The following is a 20,508-nucleotide window of genomic DNA, read 5'->3' on the forward strand; positions in this document are numbered from 1 at the left end:
GCTGGTTGTACACTTGGACTCAGTTATTTGTCTATTTATTTTTTTTAGGAATCTCTCCGTCTTTTTTCAATTAACCAATAATCTGAGCAGCGCCACCTCCTTCAAAGCCTGAATCCAACTCTGCAACTAATTTTATTCCGAATTCTGTATCGACCCATGAAGCGAGAGAAGAAAACTCAGGGAGCTTGGGAGCAATCACTCTTGTGAACGGAGAAGTAGACGGACAAAGAGGAGAAAGAGAACAAAACCAATTTGATCTTTTTTTCCTCTTTTTCTTCGCTCTTTACACGTCCCACGGCTCTCTTCCTCCCCATCCCCCACCCCCCCATTACCCTCTCTCTCTCTCTCTCTCTCTCTCTCTCTGTTGGAAGGGAGTCTGCTGACAGGGAAAGCTGAGCGGAAGGACACGGAGGAGGTTGGTAGCGTTGAAGCTTTTCTCGGTTTCTGACTTTTCACACCCTTGTCGTCTTCGTGAGAGTGATTTCTATCTATCAAGGGGTGGAAGACGTGCCATTTTTGTTTGGTTCTGCAATGTGTCCTTCGCCGCTCTAGTCGCTGCTAGCTGTTGCCGTCCTCTTTCTCTCTCTCTCCGTGTTGTTTCTGCTTATCCGAAGGGTAAAAAACCTCTCGCGGTGCAATGCCCGTAGCTGAAACCCGTGAACTGGCTAGATATTCTCCGAAATCTGTTGCTCAATTCCAGTATCTTCAATCCGGCTCCGATCTCCTGGCGGGAAAATGGGTTTGCTCTTCCTCGGCCCCTCTCTTCTCAGTTCCTTTGAAGCCCTACCCTTGCCGGAGAAGCTCTCCTTCGCTGCAAACCTCTTGCTTCTCCTCCTCCTATTCTTGTCCTCCACAACCCGCGTCTTCTACCGTGTCTTGTCTCGGGTGATCCCGTTCAAGGATGATGATGGTAATCTCGTCCAGGCTCGCGCCGACTCTGGTGGTGCCGTTAGAGATCCGGTGATCGTTATCGTCCGATGTTGGTTCAAGGTCGCTATTTCTTGCACCCTCTACCTCCTCTTCCTCCAGATAATAGTTCTCGGCTATGAAACACAACGTATTTTTCGCTTCGGATTCGAAGATTATTCCGTATTTTACTTACCCTGCGTTGAGGCAATCGCTTGGCTTGCTGTAATATTCTCGGCATTACGAAGTAGGTTTAAGGTCTCGATAAAGTTTCCCTTTCTGGTTAGGCTTTGGTGGCCTGTGTCGTTCTGCCTTTGTCTTTATATTGGATATGTTGATACCAGAGGGTTTTTTGATAAGTGCGCTCACTTAAGCTCTCATGTGGTGGCGAATTATGCTGCTGCTCCTGCTCTTACCTTCCTTTCCATTGCCTCCATCCGTGGAATTTCTGGCATAGATGTGTACAGGAGAAATTCTGATCTTCATGAGCCTCTACTTGCTGAGGAAGAGGAAGCTGGTTGCCTCAAGGTCACCCCCTACAGTGAAGCAGGGTTTTTCAGCCTTGCAACCCTGTCTTGGCTCAACCCTCTACTCTCTATAGGTGCCAAGAGGCCCCTTGAGCTGAGGGATGTGCCATTGCTGGCTCATAAAGACAGATCCAAAACTTCATATAAGGTCTTGAATTCAAATTGGGAGAGATTGAAAGCTGAGAACCCTTCAAAGCAGCCCTCCTTGGCATTGGCGATTCTTCATTCGTTTTGGAAAGAAGCAACGGTGAATGCCATCTTTGCTGGATTAAACACATTGGTATCTTATGTTGGACCATATATGATAAGATATTTCGTTGATTACTTGAGTGGAGATGTGGCTTTTCCTCATGAAGGTTACGTCCTGGCATCAGTATTTTTTGTGGCAAAGTTGCTAGAGACAGTTACGACCAGACAATGGTATTTAGGAGTAGATATATTAGGCATGCATGTTAGATCGGCTTTGACAGCGCTGGTTTATAGGAAAGGACTAAGGTTATCAAGCACAGCACGACAGAGTCACACCATTGGGGAGATTGTTAATTATATGGCGGTGGATGTACAAAGGGTAGGTGACTACTCGTGGTATCTTCATGACATATGGATGCTTCCCTTGCAAATCGTTCTTGCTCTGGCTATTTTATACAAGAATGTTGGAATTGCTTCGGTGGCAACACTTGTGGCAACTATTGTGTCCATTGCTATCACCATTCCTCTTGCAAAGATGCAAGAGGAATATCAAGATAATCTCATGGCTGCCAAGGATGATCGAATGAGGACAACCTCAGAATGCTTGAGAAACATGAGAATCCTGAAGCTTCAAGCTTGGGAGGATCGCTATAGATTGAAGTTAGAAGAGATGAGAAATGTGGAGTTTAGTTGGCTCCGGAAAGCCTTGTATTCTCAGGCTTTTATCACTTTTATCTTCTGGGGATCCCCCATTTTTGTGTCTGTTGTGACATTTGCTACTTGCATATTGCTAGGTGGTCAGCTCACTGCTGGTGGTGTGCTCTCTGCACTGGCCACCTTTCGGATTCTCCAGGAGCCTCTAAGAAACTTTCCAGATTTGGTTTCAATGATCGCCCAGACAAAAGTGTCTGTTGATCGAATAGCAGGTTTTTTGCAAGAGGAGGAGTTGCAATTTGATGCCACGATTGTTATTCCTAGTGGGCTTGGAAGCACAGCCATTGAGATTAGAGATGGAGAATTTTGTTGGGACCCTAGTTCTTCTCAACCTACACTTTCATCAATACAATTGGTAGTGGAGAAGGGGAAGCGTGTGGCAGTCTGTGGTGTGGTAGGTTCTGGGAAGTCGAGCTTCCTCTCTTGTATCCTGGGGGAAATACCCAAACTTTCCGGTGAAGTAAGTGATTTGTTAATGTTTATTTTATTCTATCTCTTCTCCATAGATGTTAACGATTTTGTCAATGCTGTTTGATATATCTTTCTCAGGTTAAGATAAGTGGCTCTGCGGCTTATGTTTCTCAGTCAGCTTGGATACAGTCAGGAAATATCGAGGAAAACATCCTATTTGGGAGCCCAATGGACAAGCAAAGGTACAAGAATGTTATTAATGCTTGCTCACTAAAAAGGGATCTGGAGCTATTTTCCCATGGAGATCAAACAATAATTGGTGATAGAGGGATAAACTTAAGTGGTGGCCAGAAACAGAGGGTTCAACTTGCTCGAGCGCTCTATCAGGATGCTGACATTTATTTACTCGATGACCCATTTAGTGCAGTTGATGCTCATACTGGGAGCGATTTGTTCAAGGTTTGCAAATTGTTTCTCCACTTGAGCCCTACAAAACTATATTACTTATAAAAATTATTTGATTCTGAATGATGTGTATCATGGATTGTAGGACTATATTTTATCTGCCCTGGCCAGCAAGACCGTGGTATTTGTCACCCATCAAGTTGAATTTCTTCCAGCTGCTGATTTGATACTGGTGTGTGGGCCTTTACTGTTTTAACTAGGAGCTTTTTTGTGGTTGTCAATTTGGGCAAGTTCCTAAAATATTTGGTTTGTTTTAAGATTGTCTTTAAACGAGTCTTTCATGGAGACAATCAGATATATAATATGTATGACTTTTTAACTAATTTTTTTTTCATTGTTTGTACTTGGTTGAATTTATTATGCCAGGCTTGGTTTTTTTTTTTCATACTCCAAATTATGTTATTGCATGTGGATAAATATTTTTTCTCACCATATTTCACTGATTATTATTATAAATTGGCTGTATCCTTATTGCTTCCAACTTGTCTAGCACGAGCAGCAAGCCTTTTAATTTTTGTTAAACGTATAACTTTATTATGATTGACTCTTGTTTCAATAATATTGCGGAAAGATGTGGATCCATTGCAAAAAAGTTGGGTAAGCCACTTTTAATCCCTACAGCTTGGCTCTAGTTTCAGTTTTGCTTCTACAGTTTCAATTGTCCTTATCAAACCATTGTACTTTAAATCATTATAACCATATCCAGGGCTCAAAATGATATAACCGAGGAAATCTTATTCTGTCCAAATGAAATGGCCAAAAGATAACTTGTCAGTTAGACCCAACGCCTAACTTAAACCCAGCAAAAATTCTCACATAACATATTAGATTTTTGCTGATTTGTTTGGAAGGAATTTGGTATTCTTCATAATGTCATTTGAATTTTGGATGCGATTTTAGCTTTTTAAACTATAGAGATTTGATTGGGACAAGTGGAATTATAGGGATCAAAGTGGAACCATAGCCAAACTATATGGAGTAAAAAGTGAGTTGACCAAAAAAACTTCCTAGGAACTGTTTTCTGTTTATGAAGTACATGGTCTTGTACTTATTTCTCCATTGACCTTGTCAATCCATTTTATGCAGGTACTTAAAGAGGGTCGCATAATACAGGCTGGAAAATATGATGATCTTCTAAAAGCTGGAACTGACTTCAATGCATTGGTTTCAGCTCATCATGAAGCAATTGAAGCAATGGATATCCCAGAATGCATGTTGGAGGATGTATCAATGCTTGGCAGAAGATCAGCATCAAGTGTAAGCAATGCTGATGGCATGGGAACTGAAGCACTAGTAAAGGAGTCTCCATCCGAGAGAAATGTTATAAAGGAAAAAAAGAAATCTAAACGCAGCAGAAAAAAGCAGCTTGTTCAAGAAGAAGAGCGAGAAAGGGGAAAAATTAGTTTGAAGGTGTACTTGTCATACATGGCTGCAGCATATAAAGGAGCACTAATACCTTTGATTATTTTGTCGCAGACGACATTTCAGGTTTTGCAGATCGCTAGTAACTGGTGGATGGCTTGGGCAAATCCCCAAACACATGGTGATAAGCCAAAGATGACTAGTACATTTCTTCTCGTGGTTTACATGGCACTTGCTTTTGGAAGCTCTTGGTTTGTCTTTTTTCGAGCAGTTCTTGTGGCTACTTTTGGCCTAGCAGCTGCACAAAAGTTGTTTATGAAGATGTTGAGAACTATTTTTCGGGCTCCTATGTCATTTTATGATTCCACCCCAACGGGGAGAATTTTGAATCGTGTAAGTAGTTGTAGCCCTATGGCCTTTTTGATATTTGGTCTTGGTCACTTTTTCTAGTTCCTTTTGGGATGAATGCTTTTTTCCTTTTATTTTTTTGAATTTTTTATCTATCCAACTTTATGAATTATCAGGTTTCAATAGATCAAAGTGTTGTTGATCTTGATATTCCATTCAGACTTGGTGGGTTTGCGTCAACCACAATTCAACTTCTTGGTATAGTTGGTGTGATGTCTAAGGTTACATGGCAGGTTTTGCTCCTTCTAATTCCAATGACCATCATTTGCTTGTGGATGCAGGTAATCAACTTTGATTTTTCTTCTTTTCGATAGAATTATGTGGTAAGTCATCTTTCATGAATCTGAAGGAAGGATGCTAGTGTCTAAATGTTTCAGTCCTCTGCTTCTGGAGTTTAGTATTTAATTTGGTAGGCTTGTATTTTTATGTGGCAAGAAAATTGTTTTTTTATGAGCTTTCAAAACTTACGGTATCATCAAGTGAAAATAACGAATACTTCGAACACAAGTAAATGGTCACAAAGATATACTTAACAATATATTGTCTAACCATTTAAAGATTTGAGAAATGAATATAATGAATTGAAGTTTCATATAATGGGTTAATAAATAAAGGAAGAGCTGTACATCCACCATCAGTTCCATTTTCTCTTTAATAGTCTGTATTCTCAATTTCTCATAATCTAGCAATCAACATAATTCCGTTTGCTTTTTGGCTCTTCTTCGTACCTTGCCAGAAAGAAACAATTCCAGTCCTCTTATTAATCGATAATGGATGGCATTCATATTTAAATTATGATTAACATTCGGGCTTTTCCACTTATCTGGGTATACATAATTGAAACATTATTCATTACTACCAACAACAGGACATTTATACCTTTTTGTTAACAAAATTATTCAGCATGAATAATTTGAAGGTTATTTGGATATATTTTGAATAGTCATCCTGGTTTAATACTTGATTTTACCTTTTTTGATAATTTTGTTGTCCTCTTGTATTGAAAAGTATCTCACTCAATACCAAAACCACCTTCCTATTATTTTGGCTTTCATGTGGCGTGAGATGCCATAGGTTACATAGGAAAAACATGGGCAATTCGAGTTAGTGTTTTCCTTGTGCCTTACTTATATACAGTCTTTGGTTAGCAAGGAACTGTAAATCGATATACGACCTTTATCGGCGCCGTATTCCCTTGTTTTTTAGCCGTGTTATTTTGAACAGACAAATGCATTCTTATCTGGATAGTGGTTCTTGTGGCATAGATGCAATATTCCGCTTAAACTTAATTTGGAATATCCGTGTAGGCTATACAACCATGATTTGGATTACTGAACTAGGATTGCAGGTGGAAAAAATAGATAACTAAGAGAGTGTTTCCTTCCTGTAATAGCAGAAATTCATGAAGCTTGAAATGAGATATTTGACTGAAATCAAATAAATTTTGGCCATAGTAACTCTGATAATTTATGCCTTAGCCATACAACCTACTATGAATTTGAATACTTGGTAATTTATGATGGATGTTTTTTCTGTTACAGTGATCCTACCTAGCACAAAGGATCCTTTATAAATCAAATTAACAGATATGTGGCCAATTGCCAATTATATTTGTCTGCTTTTGAAGTTCAGTAGGCTGAAGTTACTAAGATATGGGTTGGCATCAGCTCGTTTTTGAGTTAGGCTGATTAAACGCAAACTTGAAATGAATGTCTTCAACACAATTTGAACTCGATTTGAAATTGGAATTTATTTAGTCGAGTCAACTTGTCTAAAAAATAGTTGATTCTAAGTCAACTCAAAATTAACCCTATAGGAATAAAATGCTATTTTGTTAGCTTAAATTAGTTTTGAGTCGACCCAAATTTAATAAGTGCATTAATTTAAGATTTAAGGGTGATGACAAATGAAATTTTTATTTTGAGTTGCTCAAGTGCAATATCCTGAACCAAGGTGATTCTATCATTTGCTATCGAGGAAGATGAAGGAACGGGTGGGTTCCATTAGTTTCATATTTTTGAGTTAAGGAAGACAAAGGAAAGGTCGGTTCGAATGAAGCAATTGCGTTAGTTTCTCTTTGAGAAAGACAAGGGATTTCATCCCTTTAAATCGCCGAGAGATGAGAGGGAGACGAGGATAGACCGAGAGAGAGAAAAAGAGATAGTATGATTATGGGAGATAAAACCGACGAGCGGGCCATTAATTAGGGATCAAGCGGCCTGTGGCAATGGGAAGGGAAGAGACGAACTTGATGAGAGAGAGAGAGAGAGAGAGAGAGAGAGAGAGAGAGAGGCTATGGCACGAGCGAGTTTGAGGAAAGATAAGAAATTTGGCTTATTTATAACATTTCTAATACACACATACCCTAGAATATGGTTATCAACTTTTTAGGATAGTTCTATATAATTTATGATAATAAATCTAAAATTTTAAATATAATTTAAGTATTATCTTAAGAATAGTTTATATTCATAAATTACCAAAGTTGATTTATAAAATACTTATATAGGTTCTAAGTGAAAAATAAATATATAAGCGCAAGGTTATTTGTTATTTAGGTAGATTTAAAATAAGAGAAACATTAAATGTCAATGTTAAAATAATTATTTGTGTAAGAAAGGAGAAATTTAAAATTATAAAAATGTACCTTTTAAATATATATATATATATTATAGTTTAGATTAATTTTAATGCTATAAATATTTTAAAAGTAAATCAATAAATTAAAGTGCTAATAGAATTTTGTTAATGAAATGTTAGGTATTAAATTAATATTATTCGTAAAATATAAATTTATATACTTAAATAGTTAAATATCATCAAATAATGAGATCATATGTTGATATAGGTTTTAAAATAAAAATGGTGGTGTTTAAGGAATAAAAAAAGTATGATAGAACTTTTGAAAGTGAGGTGAGCTTTAAGATCTCTAATTTATAGTAATGACTTTGTTTCTTTTAAATCATATGCATCATTTATTATTGATAATTACTTATAAATTGTTATTACACATTATTTATGATTTATCTCTATTATAGACAATTGTTCATGTTGAAGTGAATGATATGAATTTTTTACTATATAACAATCATTTAGCACAAGTTATATAATGGTCATGATATAAAGATATGAAATGATATTGAAAAATACAAATAAAATGATTCACATATAATAATTGCATATGCATATATACTGATGAAGTACACCCTTTTATAGTACTATTTGGGGATGCAATGTTCCTGTACGCATGAAATGGAAAAGAAAATGGAAGTATCTTAATCAGTACTATTTAGATGGTGCCTCCTATGACGGTTCCATTATTTACAGAAAATAATAAGACATAATATGTGTCATATATGGATATGCTTAACATGTATGATTATTAGATCTTCAAACAAGGGTGGATCTACTTTGGGGATCTTGGGGGCATGGGCTCTGCTGGCCCATTAACAGAAATAAACAAGAATAAAAGCCCGCAACACTTAACCATTTAAAATTCCCCAAACCTATATATAATTTTTAATAAAATTAATACTTAAATATTTAAAGTGAAATAAAGTAATTATAGATTTGTGTTTAATACAACTAATAAAATATAGAATTAAATAAATTATTAAAAAATAAATATTAATATTTTTTTTTAAATAAAATTATTACTGCACTATGAACTAATAAATAGAAAGTAAAAAAAAGCACCCAAAAATTATTGAGAATAATTAAAAAATCATCAAATTTTGCCACCATTAATAAAATTTTTTGTCTCTGCCGTTGTTTCAAATGCAAGTAAACAAATTGACAATAGAGGGAAAAAAAGAAGAATTGCAGAAGAGGATGAAGAGGTGTTGTGCTTGAATTAAAGGAGAGTAGAATTTGTCCATAATAGTTGGGAAGCACTCAAATAGAGTTCGCTATGTGTCATGCACGACAAAAGCTATCTTCTATTTCTCTCTAATTTCTTAGTGTCGATTGTCGAAAACTGCCAATGAACCCTTTGCTTTTTTTCCACCTATAAAACTAGGAAGTCCCTTGTACAGAGGGTGTGAGAAGCACTTTAGGAAACTAGTAGGAGCTCTTGCAAGTATGAGAGAAAATCATTAGAGCCCGAGTTGAAGGATTCATCATTTTCTTATGCCTTTACTTAGGCTATGGATCTTTTAATTCATCCTCAGTAAATGTTCCTTCATTTCCTTGATTTTTCTTATCTTGGACATGCATGCTTTTAGATTTAACACTTGTTGTCAAATACGGCTTATCACTTTTTATACATACTTGATCCATTGATCTCTACATGAATATTTGGGTGGAAATGTAAAAGAATCTGAGAAGTAGAAGGGGGAGGTGTGGAGTAGGCCTTACTAGGGAGAATGTCGACATGTGATTGATAAGATATAATGTGATTTATGTTGAGTTATTTGATCAATAACATAACAAGCAGACCATTTGTGTGAAGATCGTTGACATTAATGACATGCCCATGTTGTGTGTTCTTGACACCCTATCGTGCATTGTGATCTTGGTTGGATGCAAGAAAGAAGTAATGATTAAATGAATGTGCCATTAAAACAAAAGAACTCTTTTGTACTTCCAGGAATGCATTTTTTCTCTTTATCTAAGGATTTGTCCCTGCTATATCATTTTGAATTGTTGTTGTAAACTAGAGTTTGAGTAAATTGAATAGATTTCCAATATCTTTGTTTGACGTGTTAAGTTGTTTTCCCCTCAATTATGTTATTCCCCATTTTTAAGTTATCGTTAGATACTTAGTCGTCCATTTGGACGAGGCAAGTAGAGATGATAAGGGTATGAGGAGAGACCTTAGAGGAGATGATGAGAATAGTACTTAGTAATTGTCGGCCTAGTTGTCTTTCGTATTTAATATATTTTAATAAAACTCCATATATGGTCGATTGTAACTTTTTCATTATAACCAAATACTCATGTATCAACAATATTAACATCCTCATTATCTCTTATATTTTTCCTCTTGGATTATGTCTCGTTTTCTTGGATTCCTCTTGGTGCACTATGATAACCTACTATCATTACATTGGGTTGACTTAGTGTTGATTTACACGATTTGTGGTGTGGGTGCTGTCGTTGCAACTTGATTTAGTTGGATAACTCCACTCAATTGCTTGATTGGATTCGATAGAATAGTCGAGTTTGCTTGCATCCATTCATCATTTCATCATTGATATCACCAAAATGATGGTTATTTTTGAATGTGAAGTTTTAACATATGATGATGAGTATTTTGAGACAAATGAGAACTCCAATGATGAACGTAAAAGATTCCTCAGAGCCTACTCCATTGATAATTTTTTTTTCTTTGTGACGTAAATTTTTGTTGTCATAATTTTGAGTTGGCTCAAATCTCATTTTGAGTGAAGCCATATCCAACATAGTTGTTTTGAAAGAAAGTTTTATTTGAGATGCTCGTAATTGGGCTTGAAATATATCATATTCGATTTGAATTAACTCAAAACTTGATCAAGCTTTGACCATATTTTGAGTTTTATGTGAAATTATTAACCATATTATGATATATGATGAAGCATTGACTAGTATGGACAATAATTTTAAGGTGAATAGAAAGTTCTCTTTATATTGGGCCTGTCAATGCTTATAAATAATGTTCAAAGTTGGGTGATTTGATGTATGTTTTTTTAGAGATGATATAATCAACTATTGAAATAAGTGAAAAATTATAATACTACAAGAACAACATCAAGCGTATATGCCACTATGTGCTTCATGAATTCTTTTCCTCTATTGTGTCATGTTAAGAATCAAATTCTCATTTAAATCTAATAAAAAAGGTCATTTCTAATATTTTCTAACTAAGTCTTTTTAGGTCTACTCCTACCTCTCTTAACATATGCCAAATCTAATATATCTACTCTCCTAACTGGGTTATTAGAAAGCCACCGACATTTTATTGACCAAACCATCCAAGGTGACTCTCTCTAATCTTATCTGCCATTGGAACTACTCCAACCTTTCCATGTATATGCTCGTTTCACATTCTATCTCTAAGAGTAAAGCTACTCATCCACCTGAGCATAATGGAGAAAATATTTAGAAAATAAATTGTTTAAGATTATTAAATAAAATGTCAAGTATATCATATGTAATTTTATTGAGGTGCTATTAATAATTGCTAGTAAATTTTAGTTGAATTTAAAACGGTTTAATTGGTTTAACTCTCTTGGATCAATTATATAGAAGACTGGGGATATAGATGTGGATATAAATTCTAGAGTTCATCAGCATTTGTGTTTAAAATAGATTAGTGATAAAGAAGAAAATATCATGAAGACTTAAAAGATATATATATATATATATATATATATATATATTTTTTTTTTTTGCGAAATCTGCCTAATATATGATAAATATTAAATATAACGTGCAAACTATAAACCTTGAATTTTAATCATTTCTCACATCTTGCGAAATCTGCCTGATTACTGAAATATCAGAAGTGATTGTCGTTCAATTACGTTAGCTTACATTCCTAGGTATTCTAAGCATTTGATTTTGCTATTTGTGAAGAATAGCAGCATGCTCATCAGTACATCTTTTTTTTTTTTTGTCATTAATAAACATCAAAGAGTAGAAATTTGTTGTAAGGTTTTAACATTGAAATTTTGCTTTCAACAGAAGTATTATATGGCTTCATCAAGAGAGCTTGTGCGTATTGTCAGTATCCAGAAGTCTCCAATTATCAATATTTTTGGGGAATCTATTGCTGGCGCTTCAACTATTAGAGGATTTGGACAAGAAAAGAGATTCATCAAAAGGAACCTGTACCTTCTTGATTGCTTTTCACGCCCTTTCTTTTGCAGTCTTGCAGCAATTGAATGGCTATGCTTGCGTATGGAATTGCTATCTACTTTTGTATTTGCTTTCTGCATGACACTTCTTGTTAGTTTCCCACATGGAAGTATTGATCCAAGTACGCATTCTCTAAATTCTGGCAACTTATTGTAGCTTCCTTTCCAAAAATCACTATTAGATGTACGAAAGCTGATTTAAAATGTACTTTTTAGAATTTATACTTAAACATTCCACCAGTATTGTCCCAGACACATTTTAAAGGTTTAAGAATTTCATGTTTATACGTGATATTATTGTGAAATGTGAACCTTTTTTTGTTAATGAAATATGCTTTTTCATATCTTAGGTATGGCGGGCCTAGCTGTAACATACGGTCTTAATTTAAATGCCCGCTTGTCCCGGTGGATATTGAGCTTTTGTAAACTTGAAAATAAGATTATTTCTATAGAGCGCATACACCAGTACTGCCAAATTCCTAGTGAAGCTCCAACTATTATTGATAATTCTAGACCTCCACCTTCGTGGCCTGTGAACGGGAAGATTGAACTACTAGACCTCCAGGTGTGCAACTGCCATTTTCTCTGTGCTATTACTTTCCATAATTGCTGTTTAAGCCTTAAATGTGTTTGATTTATTATTGTTCCTTTAATCCCTCTAACTAATATAAGTGACCATTCTTAGGCCTAATTTGATTGGGCGTTTTTTGTGCTTATTCCTTTTTAAAACGGTGAAGTTATTTCTTCTTTATTGTTTGGTTCCTCAAACCACGTTCCCAATAACACTATTTTGTTCATTTTTTTGCTGTTTTGAGAAAGTTTTTTATATATGCTTTCTCCGTTAGAAAACTACTTTTTCTGAACCAATGTTTCTTAAAAATGCCTTTTATAAAAGTACCGAATAACCAAACGAAGCCTTATTTGAAATGTGTCATCCAATAAATCTTTGATGACAGTTGCTATTTACTTTATTTCTGTTTAAAATAAAATTTGGTTTCTTAAAAATTACTGACTTAGATTGTAGTCATTATTCATAAGTTCCCTTTGTAAACACTCAACCTTCATCTGGATCTTTACTACTGTAACTTTATATTTGATAGCAGTTAAAATTTTTCATGTAGTTAAAACTAACACCACTTGTCATCATCTTTAGTTCATCTTTTCCTCTATCTGTTTGTAGATAATGATGTTTAGCTAAATTTATTCATCTTTACTCTTTGAAAGGTTCGTTACAAGGAGAGCTTGCCAATAGTTCTCCATGGTGTAACTTGCGTGTTTCCTGGTGGTAAAAAAATAGGCATTGTTGGGCGTACGGGAAGCGGTAAATCTACCCTTATACAGGCACTTTTCCGCTTGGTTGAACCGGTACATGGAAAGATAGTCATTGATGATATAGACATCTCTACTATTGGCCTTCATGATCTTCGTAGCCGTCTTGGTATCATTCCACAAGATCCTACCTTGTTTGAAGGTACAATTAGGGGCAATCTTGATCCACTTGAAGAGCACTCTGATTATGAAATTTGGCAGGTAAAACAAAAATCCTAGCTCATTTAATTAAACATATATAAATTTGTGATTTTCTTGAACTAATGTCATTGTTTTCCAGGCATTGGACAAGTGTCAACTTGGTGAGGTCATCCGCCAAAAGGAACAAAAATTAGACTCTCCAGGTACTATTCAAAGTTTGTGTGCATGAAAATAAATATTTTTGTTTAACCATACATGCATTCTTTGAGAATACATAACATGTTGTACTACATGGAGTATATTAGAGAGCATTGATGCCTCTGCGCATCCTTTTGTTGCTGACAAGGGTTATGTTGATTTCTTTCTTGCAGTACTTGAGAATGGAGAGAATTGGAGTGTAGGGCAGCGTCAGCTTGTTTCGTTAGGAAGAGCTTTATTAAAACAGGCGCGAATACTTGTTCTTGATGAAGCAACGGCTTCTGTTGATACTGCAACCGATAATCTGATTCAGAGGATCATACGATGTGAATTCAAGGATTGCACGGTTTGCACAATAGCACATCGCATCCCAACTGTAATCGATAGCGATCTTGTTTTGGTTCTTAGTGATGGTAAATTTCATCCTCCCTATCCAAATTATATAATTGTATTTTTGATAAATCATATTTTTAAATTGGATACATTCATTTTATATAAACTTAATTTACTTGTTTTGGGACCTTCCAACTTTGAAATAACATGTATCCCATGTTAAAATATGCATTCATCCACTTGGTTGCATAAGTTATCTGTTACATCCCTTGAAGCATTACAATGATAAACGATGATTGTAGTACATCGACAACTCCTAGAAAATGTAGGATCGAGAGAAGGTAGAAGAGGAAGAAGAATATATCAAACAATTGAGGGTTTTCATTTCATCTTCATGCCCAAATCCTCTAAATGAAGACTATTTATAGGGATACAAGACTACTCAGCTCAATAACTACCTAGTAAGTACGTAACAACCTAACTAAACTCAATGTCTGTAATATTTATTTTACTATTAACCCACAATAAACCCACTTTAGATCCCTAGTATCGCCCACCTTTCAAATTGACCTTATCCTCAAGTTAAAACTTAATAACAAGAAGTCACTCCATAAAACATAAACCAAGTGAGGAACCTATGTTGAATATCGAGGTCGTGACATATTGGTGGAAACTTGGGCAAATCTGTCAGTGGTAGGTGACCATTAAGTCAGAATTCTTTTTTGTGATATTGATGCAGGACTACTTAGGTGACATGCTTATGGCTTCATTTTAAGCATTGCACAATTCTTTGATTAGAATAATTTTAGCTTAAAATTATTAGCAATTCTCAACGTCAATTAAAACAAATAAAGATGTGATTTGCGTAGGCTAATTCACATGCTCCAAGCTTTGAGGTTTTCAAGATAAGTAAGACAAGTAAAACAATGCAAAATAGTAGCCTTCAATTTAATCCCTAGTCTAACAATGAGATTTAGGATGCAAAGAAAGTACACTCAATGACCTATGAATTACTAGGCTTAGCAAGAGCATTCGGAGTATGCTTTCGTGAATACAATCTAACCAAACGAGAACTTAGATTTAGAAGACTTTGAATGCAAGTGAAAGAAGGAAAAACCTTTGCTCAAAGAGACGTGGCAATCCTCCGCGATAGCAACTACTCATGACGAATATCCAAGGTCCAAGAACTAAGATGTTCTCTTCATATGCTTGTAGAAGTAATCCAAATCCTTCCAAATTTCTCAGATTTCTAGCCAAAATCTGAGAAGAAAAATCTCAGATCTTCTGATGTGGGAGTGGAACCAGTTGGGAATTGATTATACCCAAATCTCAACAGAGAGTTTCATGAGATAGGAGAGGTAGCGAAAGAGAGAGGCGGCAAGAAAAGGAAAACAAAAGGAAAGAAAGGGGGAGGCGGCGGGAACCAGAGGATTGGGGTTTTGATTTCCTGAATCAATTCTTAGGCTTAGGGAATTAATTGAGGAAATCAGGGATAAGGGAAATTCGGCCAAATAAATGAGAATAGAATTAAGAAATATTTTCTTGGAAAGGTTGGAGGATTAGGAAACTAATCCTATTGGAATCCAAAGATGGGGCCGGCGGCAATAGAAGCCAGGGAGAAAATCGAGGGGAATTTAGGTAGATTTAATATGCTAGGAATATTAGGTAATTACCCAATTAAATTCAATTTGAATTTGAAATTCAAATTGAGTTAATTAAGAAACTTTCCTAAAATAGAAGAGCTAATTTAGGAAATAATTTGAATTCAAATTTAGGTGAATTTGAATTTCAAATTAATCCCAATTAATTCCAACCCAAATTAGGAAACAAAATTGTTACAATTCATAAAATTTGAAAAGGTAAAAATACCTTCTAATTATTATACAAAATTATCCCTATTTATAGATCTATACAAGATGTCTTAATAAAGAAATAAATAACTTCTAATTGATACATAATTGCCTCAATATAATCCTTCCTAATTCAGCTACCCAAATATAGAAGGATATTGGCGTGATCCAGGTGAGCCTCCCACGGATTCTCATCCTGACCGTGGGATCAAATGCTAAGGGATGACTGAGATTTTGACAATAACAATACAACAGCATACTTTCGGGCTTTTTAGCTTGTTGAAATATGTAATGTAGTTTTATTACAAACATCAGTTATTTGGTTTGATGATAAATAGAATAAAGTGGGGCTTTAAATAGCCTCCTACAACATGACTCGAAACAAAAGACACAAACGCCCTTTGGGCTTACATACGACAACTCCCATAAGAGGGGTACTACGGGAAAGAAAACACATAAGCAACTAAATAAAATAAAATAAAATAAAATACAACGGCTCACAATGCCACATAAGCAAATAACAAGGCACATGAAAATAAAAATACATCAACAACTCAAAAATATAAAGACTCGATCGTGGTCGTAGATCGGCGGCCGCGTCTCTGATAAACTCTCCATGATGATCTGATGTCCCCATCAGATATGCTTGTAAAAATAGATGTGGTGGCTATTCATCCCCTAACTTTTGTGTGTCTTGCAACTATAGGAGTCATCTTTGGCAAGCTTCTTGTAATTTCCATAAAATTGGTAGGCAGTATAAAATCAAGCTGTAGACACGAGACTATGCTTGAATTTCTTGCTAAATCAAGCAAGGAATTGGAACAAGTGCTTGGCATTCGTCACGTGCACACATTGCTAGTGAGATAAACTATACTGGTTGATCAAGGGCGGTTATTTGGATAGCTGATTGATTCATTGGAGCCAAGGTTTAAAATTGTGCAATTGGGTATTGAGGCATTTTTTGTTCATAAAACGAGGCGCAAGCCTCAAGGCGTAAGCCTTAAAAAAAAATGTGTTAAATCAAAATAAATGTTAAAAAGTGATTTTTAATGTAATACTCAAATAATATACTAAAGGATGACATGTTAATTCTATAGAATTATAAAGTAATAAATTGGCATACATATAATATAAAAAATTGCACAATGCACAAGACAAAAGTGATACGTGATAAATTGCATGAAATAGAATTGAAATTCATATATTATAAGAGCAAAATAATTTTAAATATAGGAATGACATAAAAAGTATCATATAATATCAAGTTCAACTCCAGACTACGATCCCTATGATCTCCGTCTCCTGCCGACTATTGTCTTTCAGACCTCCTTCGCTTGTCAACAGTCCCATTGACCTCAGTCGCCCACTGAATACGGTCTCTTCGACCTCTGTTGCCTGCCGAAGATGGTCCTTCCGACCACGGTCCATTCAACCTCAGTCACCCTATTACGATCCTTCCGACCACTGTCACCCAACAATGGTCCCTTCGACCTTTGTTGACCGTCAACTATGGTTCCTCCGACCTCCGTCGCCTAATAACGGTCCCTCCAACCTCCGTCGTTTGACTACGGCTCCTCTAACATCCGTCGCCTGACTGCAGTCCTACCAATCAAATGAACAAGTCAACATATGCTTAAGAACAACTCTCACGTCGTAAGATTCTTCTAGCTCCAACCATGTAATATGCTTTATATATTGTATATTTATACATTATGTCAGCACCTTTTTTAGAGGAAGGGCATCTTTTGTAATCAACAACAAACACTAGTGGGATCATTGTAGCTGGGCTAGTCCTCGTAGTTTTCCTTTTTAAGATTTTCCACATAGAAATTATGTTGTCTTTTATGATTGTTGCACCACTCTCTCTCATCTTTGTGTGTGTTGAATTTATGTACAAAGTTCGACGTTAAATTTTATCTCTCTATCGCCGCGAATATTCTAGCATGCAACAATAACCACAAATTTCTCCCTTTTTGGTAATTTAAAATATAAAAACAGCGATTTAAACCTCATTCTGAATCCCTAGTGTTGCAAAAATCTGTGCAAGATAGGATAGCTTCAGCCACTCGCAGGCGCAATATCTGCACAGGAAGAAAATGGAGGCCCACATGTCCCGCTGAATAGGAAACCTGTGAATTATTATAACTTATATAACCCGCCAGCCAAGCTATTTAACTACTGTTTACATTCAATTAAATAACCCTGTTGGCCAATTTTAACTTCAGGGACAACATAACTCGCAGCCAATCCAACGCCAAATCACTGCCAACAAGATTCCAAGACCACTTCCCAAACAAACCAAAGCTTCAGCAAAACATTGTCGTGTAGAACCCAAACATGGGAAATTAATCCACTGTGTAAAGCTCTGAAAAACCACCATCTAGGTCCCCTCAATAATTGTAGAAAGCAGAGTTGCCAAGAGGAAATCTGGAGAATTCAACATCCCTAGAAAACGGAGAAAATATCAGCATAAAATAAACCAAAGAAAAACTAGCATGTATATTGTCAATTTAATTACTAGAGGTGGGTGGTTATGATGAGAAAAAAATAAATTTCATGTTGGTATGAATCTACTATCTCTTTAATAAAATTAATCAAAATAGCTTAACGATTTGTTGTTAGGAATTGAGCATTTTTAGATTTGATGAAATATAAGAGTTTTAGATTTTTAGGCCTCGTTTGGTTCCCCCCGAAGTTTTTTCGTTCTTAAACAGAGGTATTACAACGGATAAGCAGAATTTTTTTTCTTTTCAGATCGACAAAAATACGGAGGTGTAGCAATTGGTATTTTGAAAAAGTCGCGTAAACAAACAATAAAATAATTTTTTTTTTTCGCCTATTGAAATTAGAAATGGAGAACTTACAGGCAACCAAATGAGGCCTTAGTTGAAGCCTTGAAGGTAATCATCATTAACAAATCCTTTAAAACATTGATGTAATTTAAATCTTTTTATGAGATTGTTCTTAAGAATTTGTTAATCAAGAAATCAAAATTCAGAAAAGAAAATTGATATTAGTTTGATTATTCTCCATAAAAGAATAATGTAAGAAGATAATAAAAATTTCACGATTTCTTTTATATGTTTGTTCGATTGATTTTTCAATTGTAGACTACAAGAACTTCAGAATTTATCAGAGATGCGATATCTTCTATTAACCATAGAGTTAACCATAACCCATATCATCAAGATTTTTTATTTTACTGCTTTGACTTGTATTTATCAGGGAAAGTTGCAGAGTTTGACAGCCCACATAGGCTTTTGGAGGACAAGACATCAATGTTTATGAAACTTGTCTCTGAATACTCTATAAGGTCAAGCAGCATTCCAGATGCTTGAGCAAGAGCCTCTTTATTACATATTATGAAAACTGAAAGATGAACGAAGAACTGAGGCTGTATCAAGAGCTCTGCACAGTTGAACACAGTTGACAATGGGAAGTCATCAAAATGTAATAAAGAGGGATCATTGGAAGTTCTATTAGGCCTTCAAGGAAGATGAATGGAGAGGCACTTTACTGCCTGGTAGAGTTGAAAGCTTTCTTTTCAGGTTAAGTTAACCGTAACTGCTGAATCCGATTCTTCAAGTGAAGTTGAAATAATAGGAGAGTCCAACAAGTAGGTCATAGGAATTAATTTTGACGTGTACATCATTGAACTTCTCCTTTAAATTTTGGTTAGAATTGGTTCTCATTGATAGATTTTGTATTTCAAGATGTTTTGGATGATGAGGTTTAATGAGAAAGAAATAAAGCAGTTTTCTGTTCTGCTTGCCCCTAATTCATTTCCCTTTTAAATGGTGCAGGTAACATTTAAGGGAAGAGGAAGTGTTGAGATATACATATATCTATCTATAGTGTATTTATAGTGATCAAAATTATCCTTAATTGTATTAAATAATTATTTTGGTCCTTGAAGATCTTTAAAAGGAATCAAAATAGTTCTATAGTAGGATTATTTTTATTGTTCTTTAAGAAGTTGAGGGATTAAAATGATCCCTTAATATAGTTGAGAGTTATTTTAATCTTTCATAAATATTCAAAGGATCATTTTGAAAAATTTCTCATTCTTTATACAATTATTTAAATTAGGGGGAGTGTTGATGCAACTTTGAAGTGGCAATAGCCATTATTCACTTTAAGGTTTACATTGTGTATTCAAATTTTTATGTATTCATTATCGGCCTAGAACTGGGTGAAAATATTCTGTGGATACGAATGCTGTCTGGAGATAAATCAGAGTGCGCCATGTCACCCCTTTATTGTGTAATGTAGCGGTGTACCAGGTGATGTGGCATGCTTTGATTCGTCTCTGGACGGTCCGATGTCCGCACTGAATAATTTCTCTTAGAACATAGAGATGTTCAAAGGAGGAAGCTTTATGGAACATTAAAATGCTTCTCTGATCACAACAGATCTGACCAGAAGAGCTGGGCTTGACAAAATAGGGTATTCCAAGTTCTGAAGTCTCTTATTTATCTGAAGATTCTTTTAAGTATATGCTTCTTGAGGACATTTTGTGCATTGATTTTTCTAGGAGCGTTTAATCTGCAAAACAGGCATCTTCCTTGTTGTTTTTGCAATAATAAAGATTTGAGGGTGTCTCAGACTTATTAAAAGATAACCACATTACTAATTAGATTGTTTGGTCTCTTGTATGTGTAATACATATATGATTTTAAGGAAATATTTGATTTTCTACTAGCTCAGTAACTCTCACATTAAAATGAAATAATATGAATAGAAATTTTAGGTAATGATGTAGTTTAAATAGCAAATATTTTGAAGATTAATTAGATTATGGGTCTGTTTTTATAAATGTGGTTGTAAAGTTGTTGTGGA

General features: G+C 35.2%; 1 protein-coding gene across 1 annotated transcript; it reads left to right on the forward strand.

The window, feature by feature from the left end:
- Positions 1–349: 349 nt before the first annotated feature.
- On the forward strand, positions 350–19,447 carry LOC110097364 (ABC transporter C family member 5; the record flags this gene model as incomplete). Its single annotated transcript, XM_020823704.2, is given in 11 exon segments — positions 350–2,796; positions 2,886–3,206; positions 3,298–3,384; positions 4,299–4,967; positions 5,099–5,263; positions 11,646–11,940; positions 12,169–12,383; positions 13,043–13,348; positions 13,428–13,491; positions 13,660–13,899; positions 18,895–19,447. Coding segments are annotated over 11 exon segments (4,536 nt in total). The 3' UTR covers positions 19,008–19,447.
- Between the last annotated feature and the right edge of the window lie 1,061 nt (positions 19,448–20,508).

Source organism: Dendrobium catenatum, unplaced genomic scaffold (assembly GCF_001605985.2).
Source record: "Dendrobium catenatum unplaced genomic scaffold, ASM160598v2 fragScaff_scaffold_1398, whole genome shotgun sequence".
Lineage (NCBI taxonomy): Eukaryota > Viridiplantae > Streptophyta > Magnoliopsida > Asparagales > Orchidaceae > Dendrobium > Dendrobium catenatum.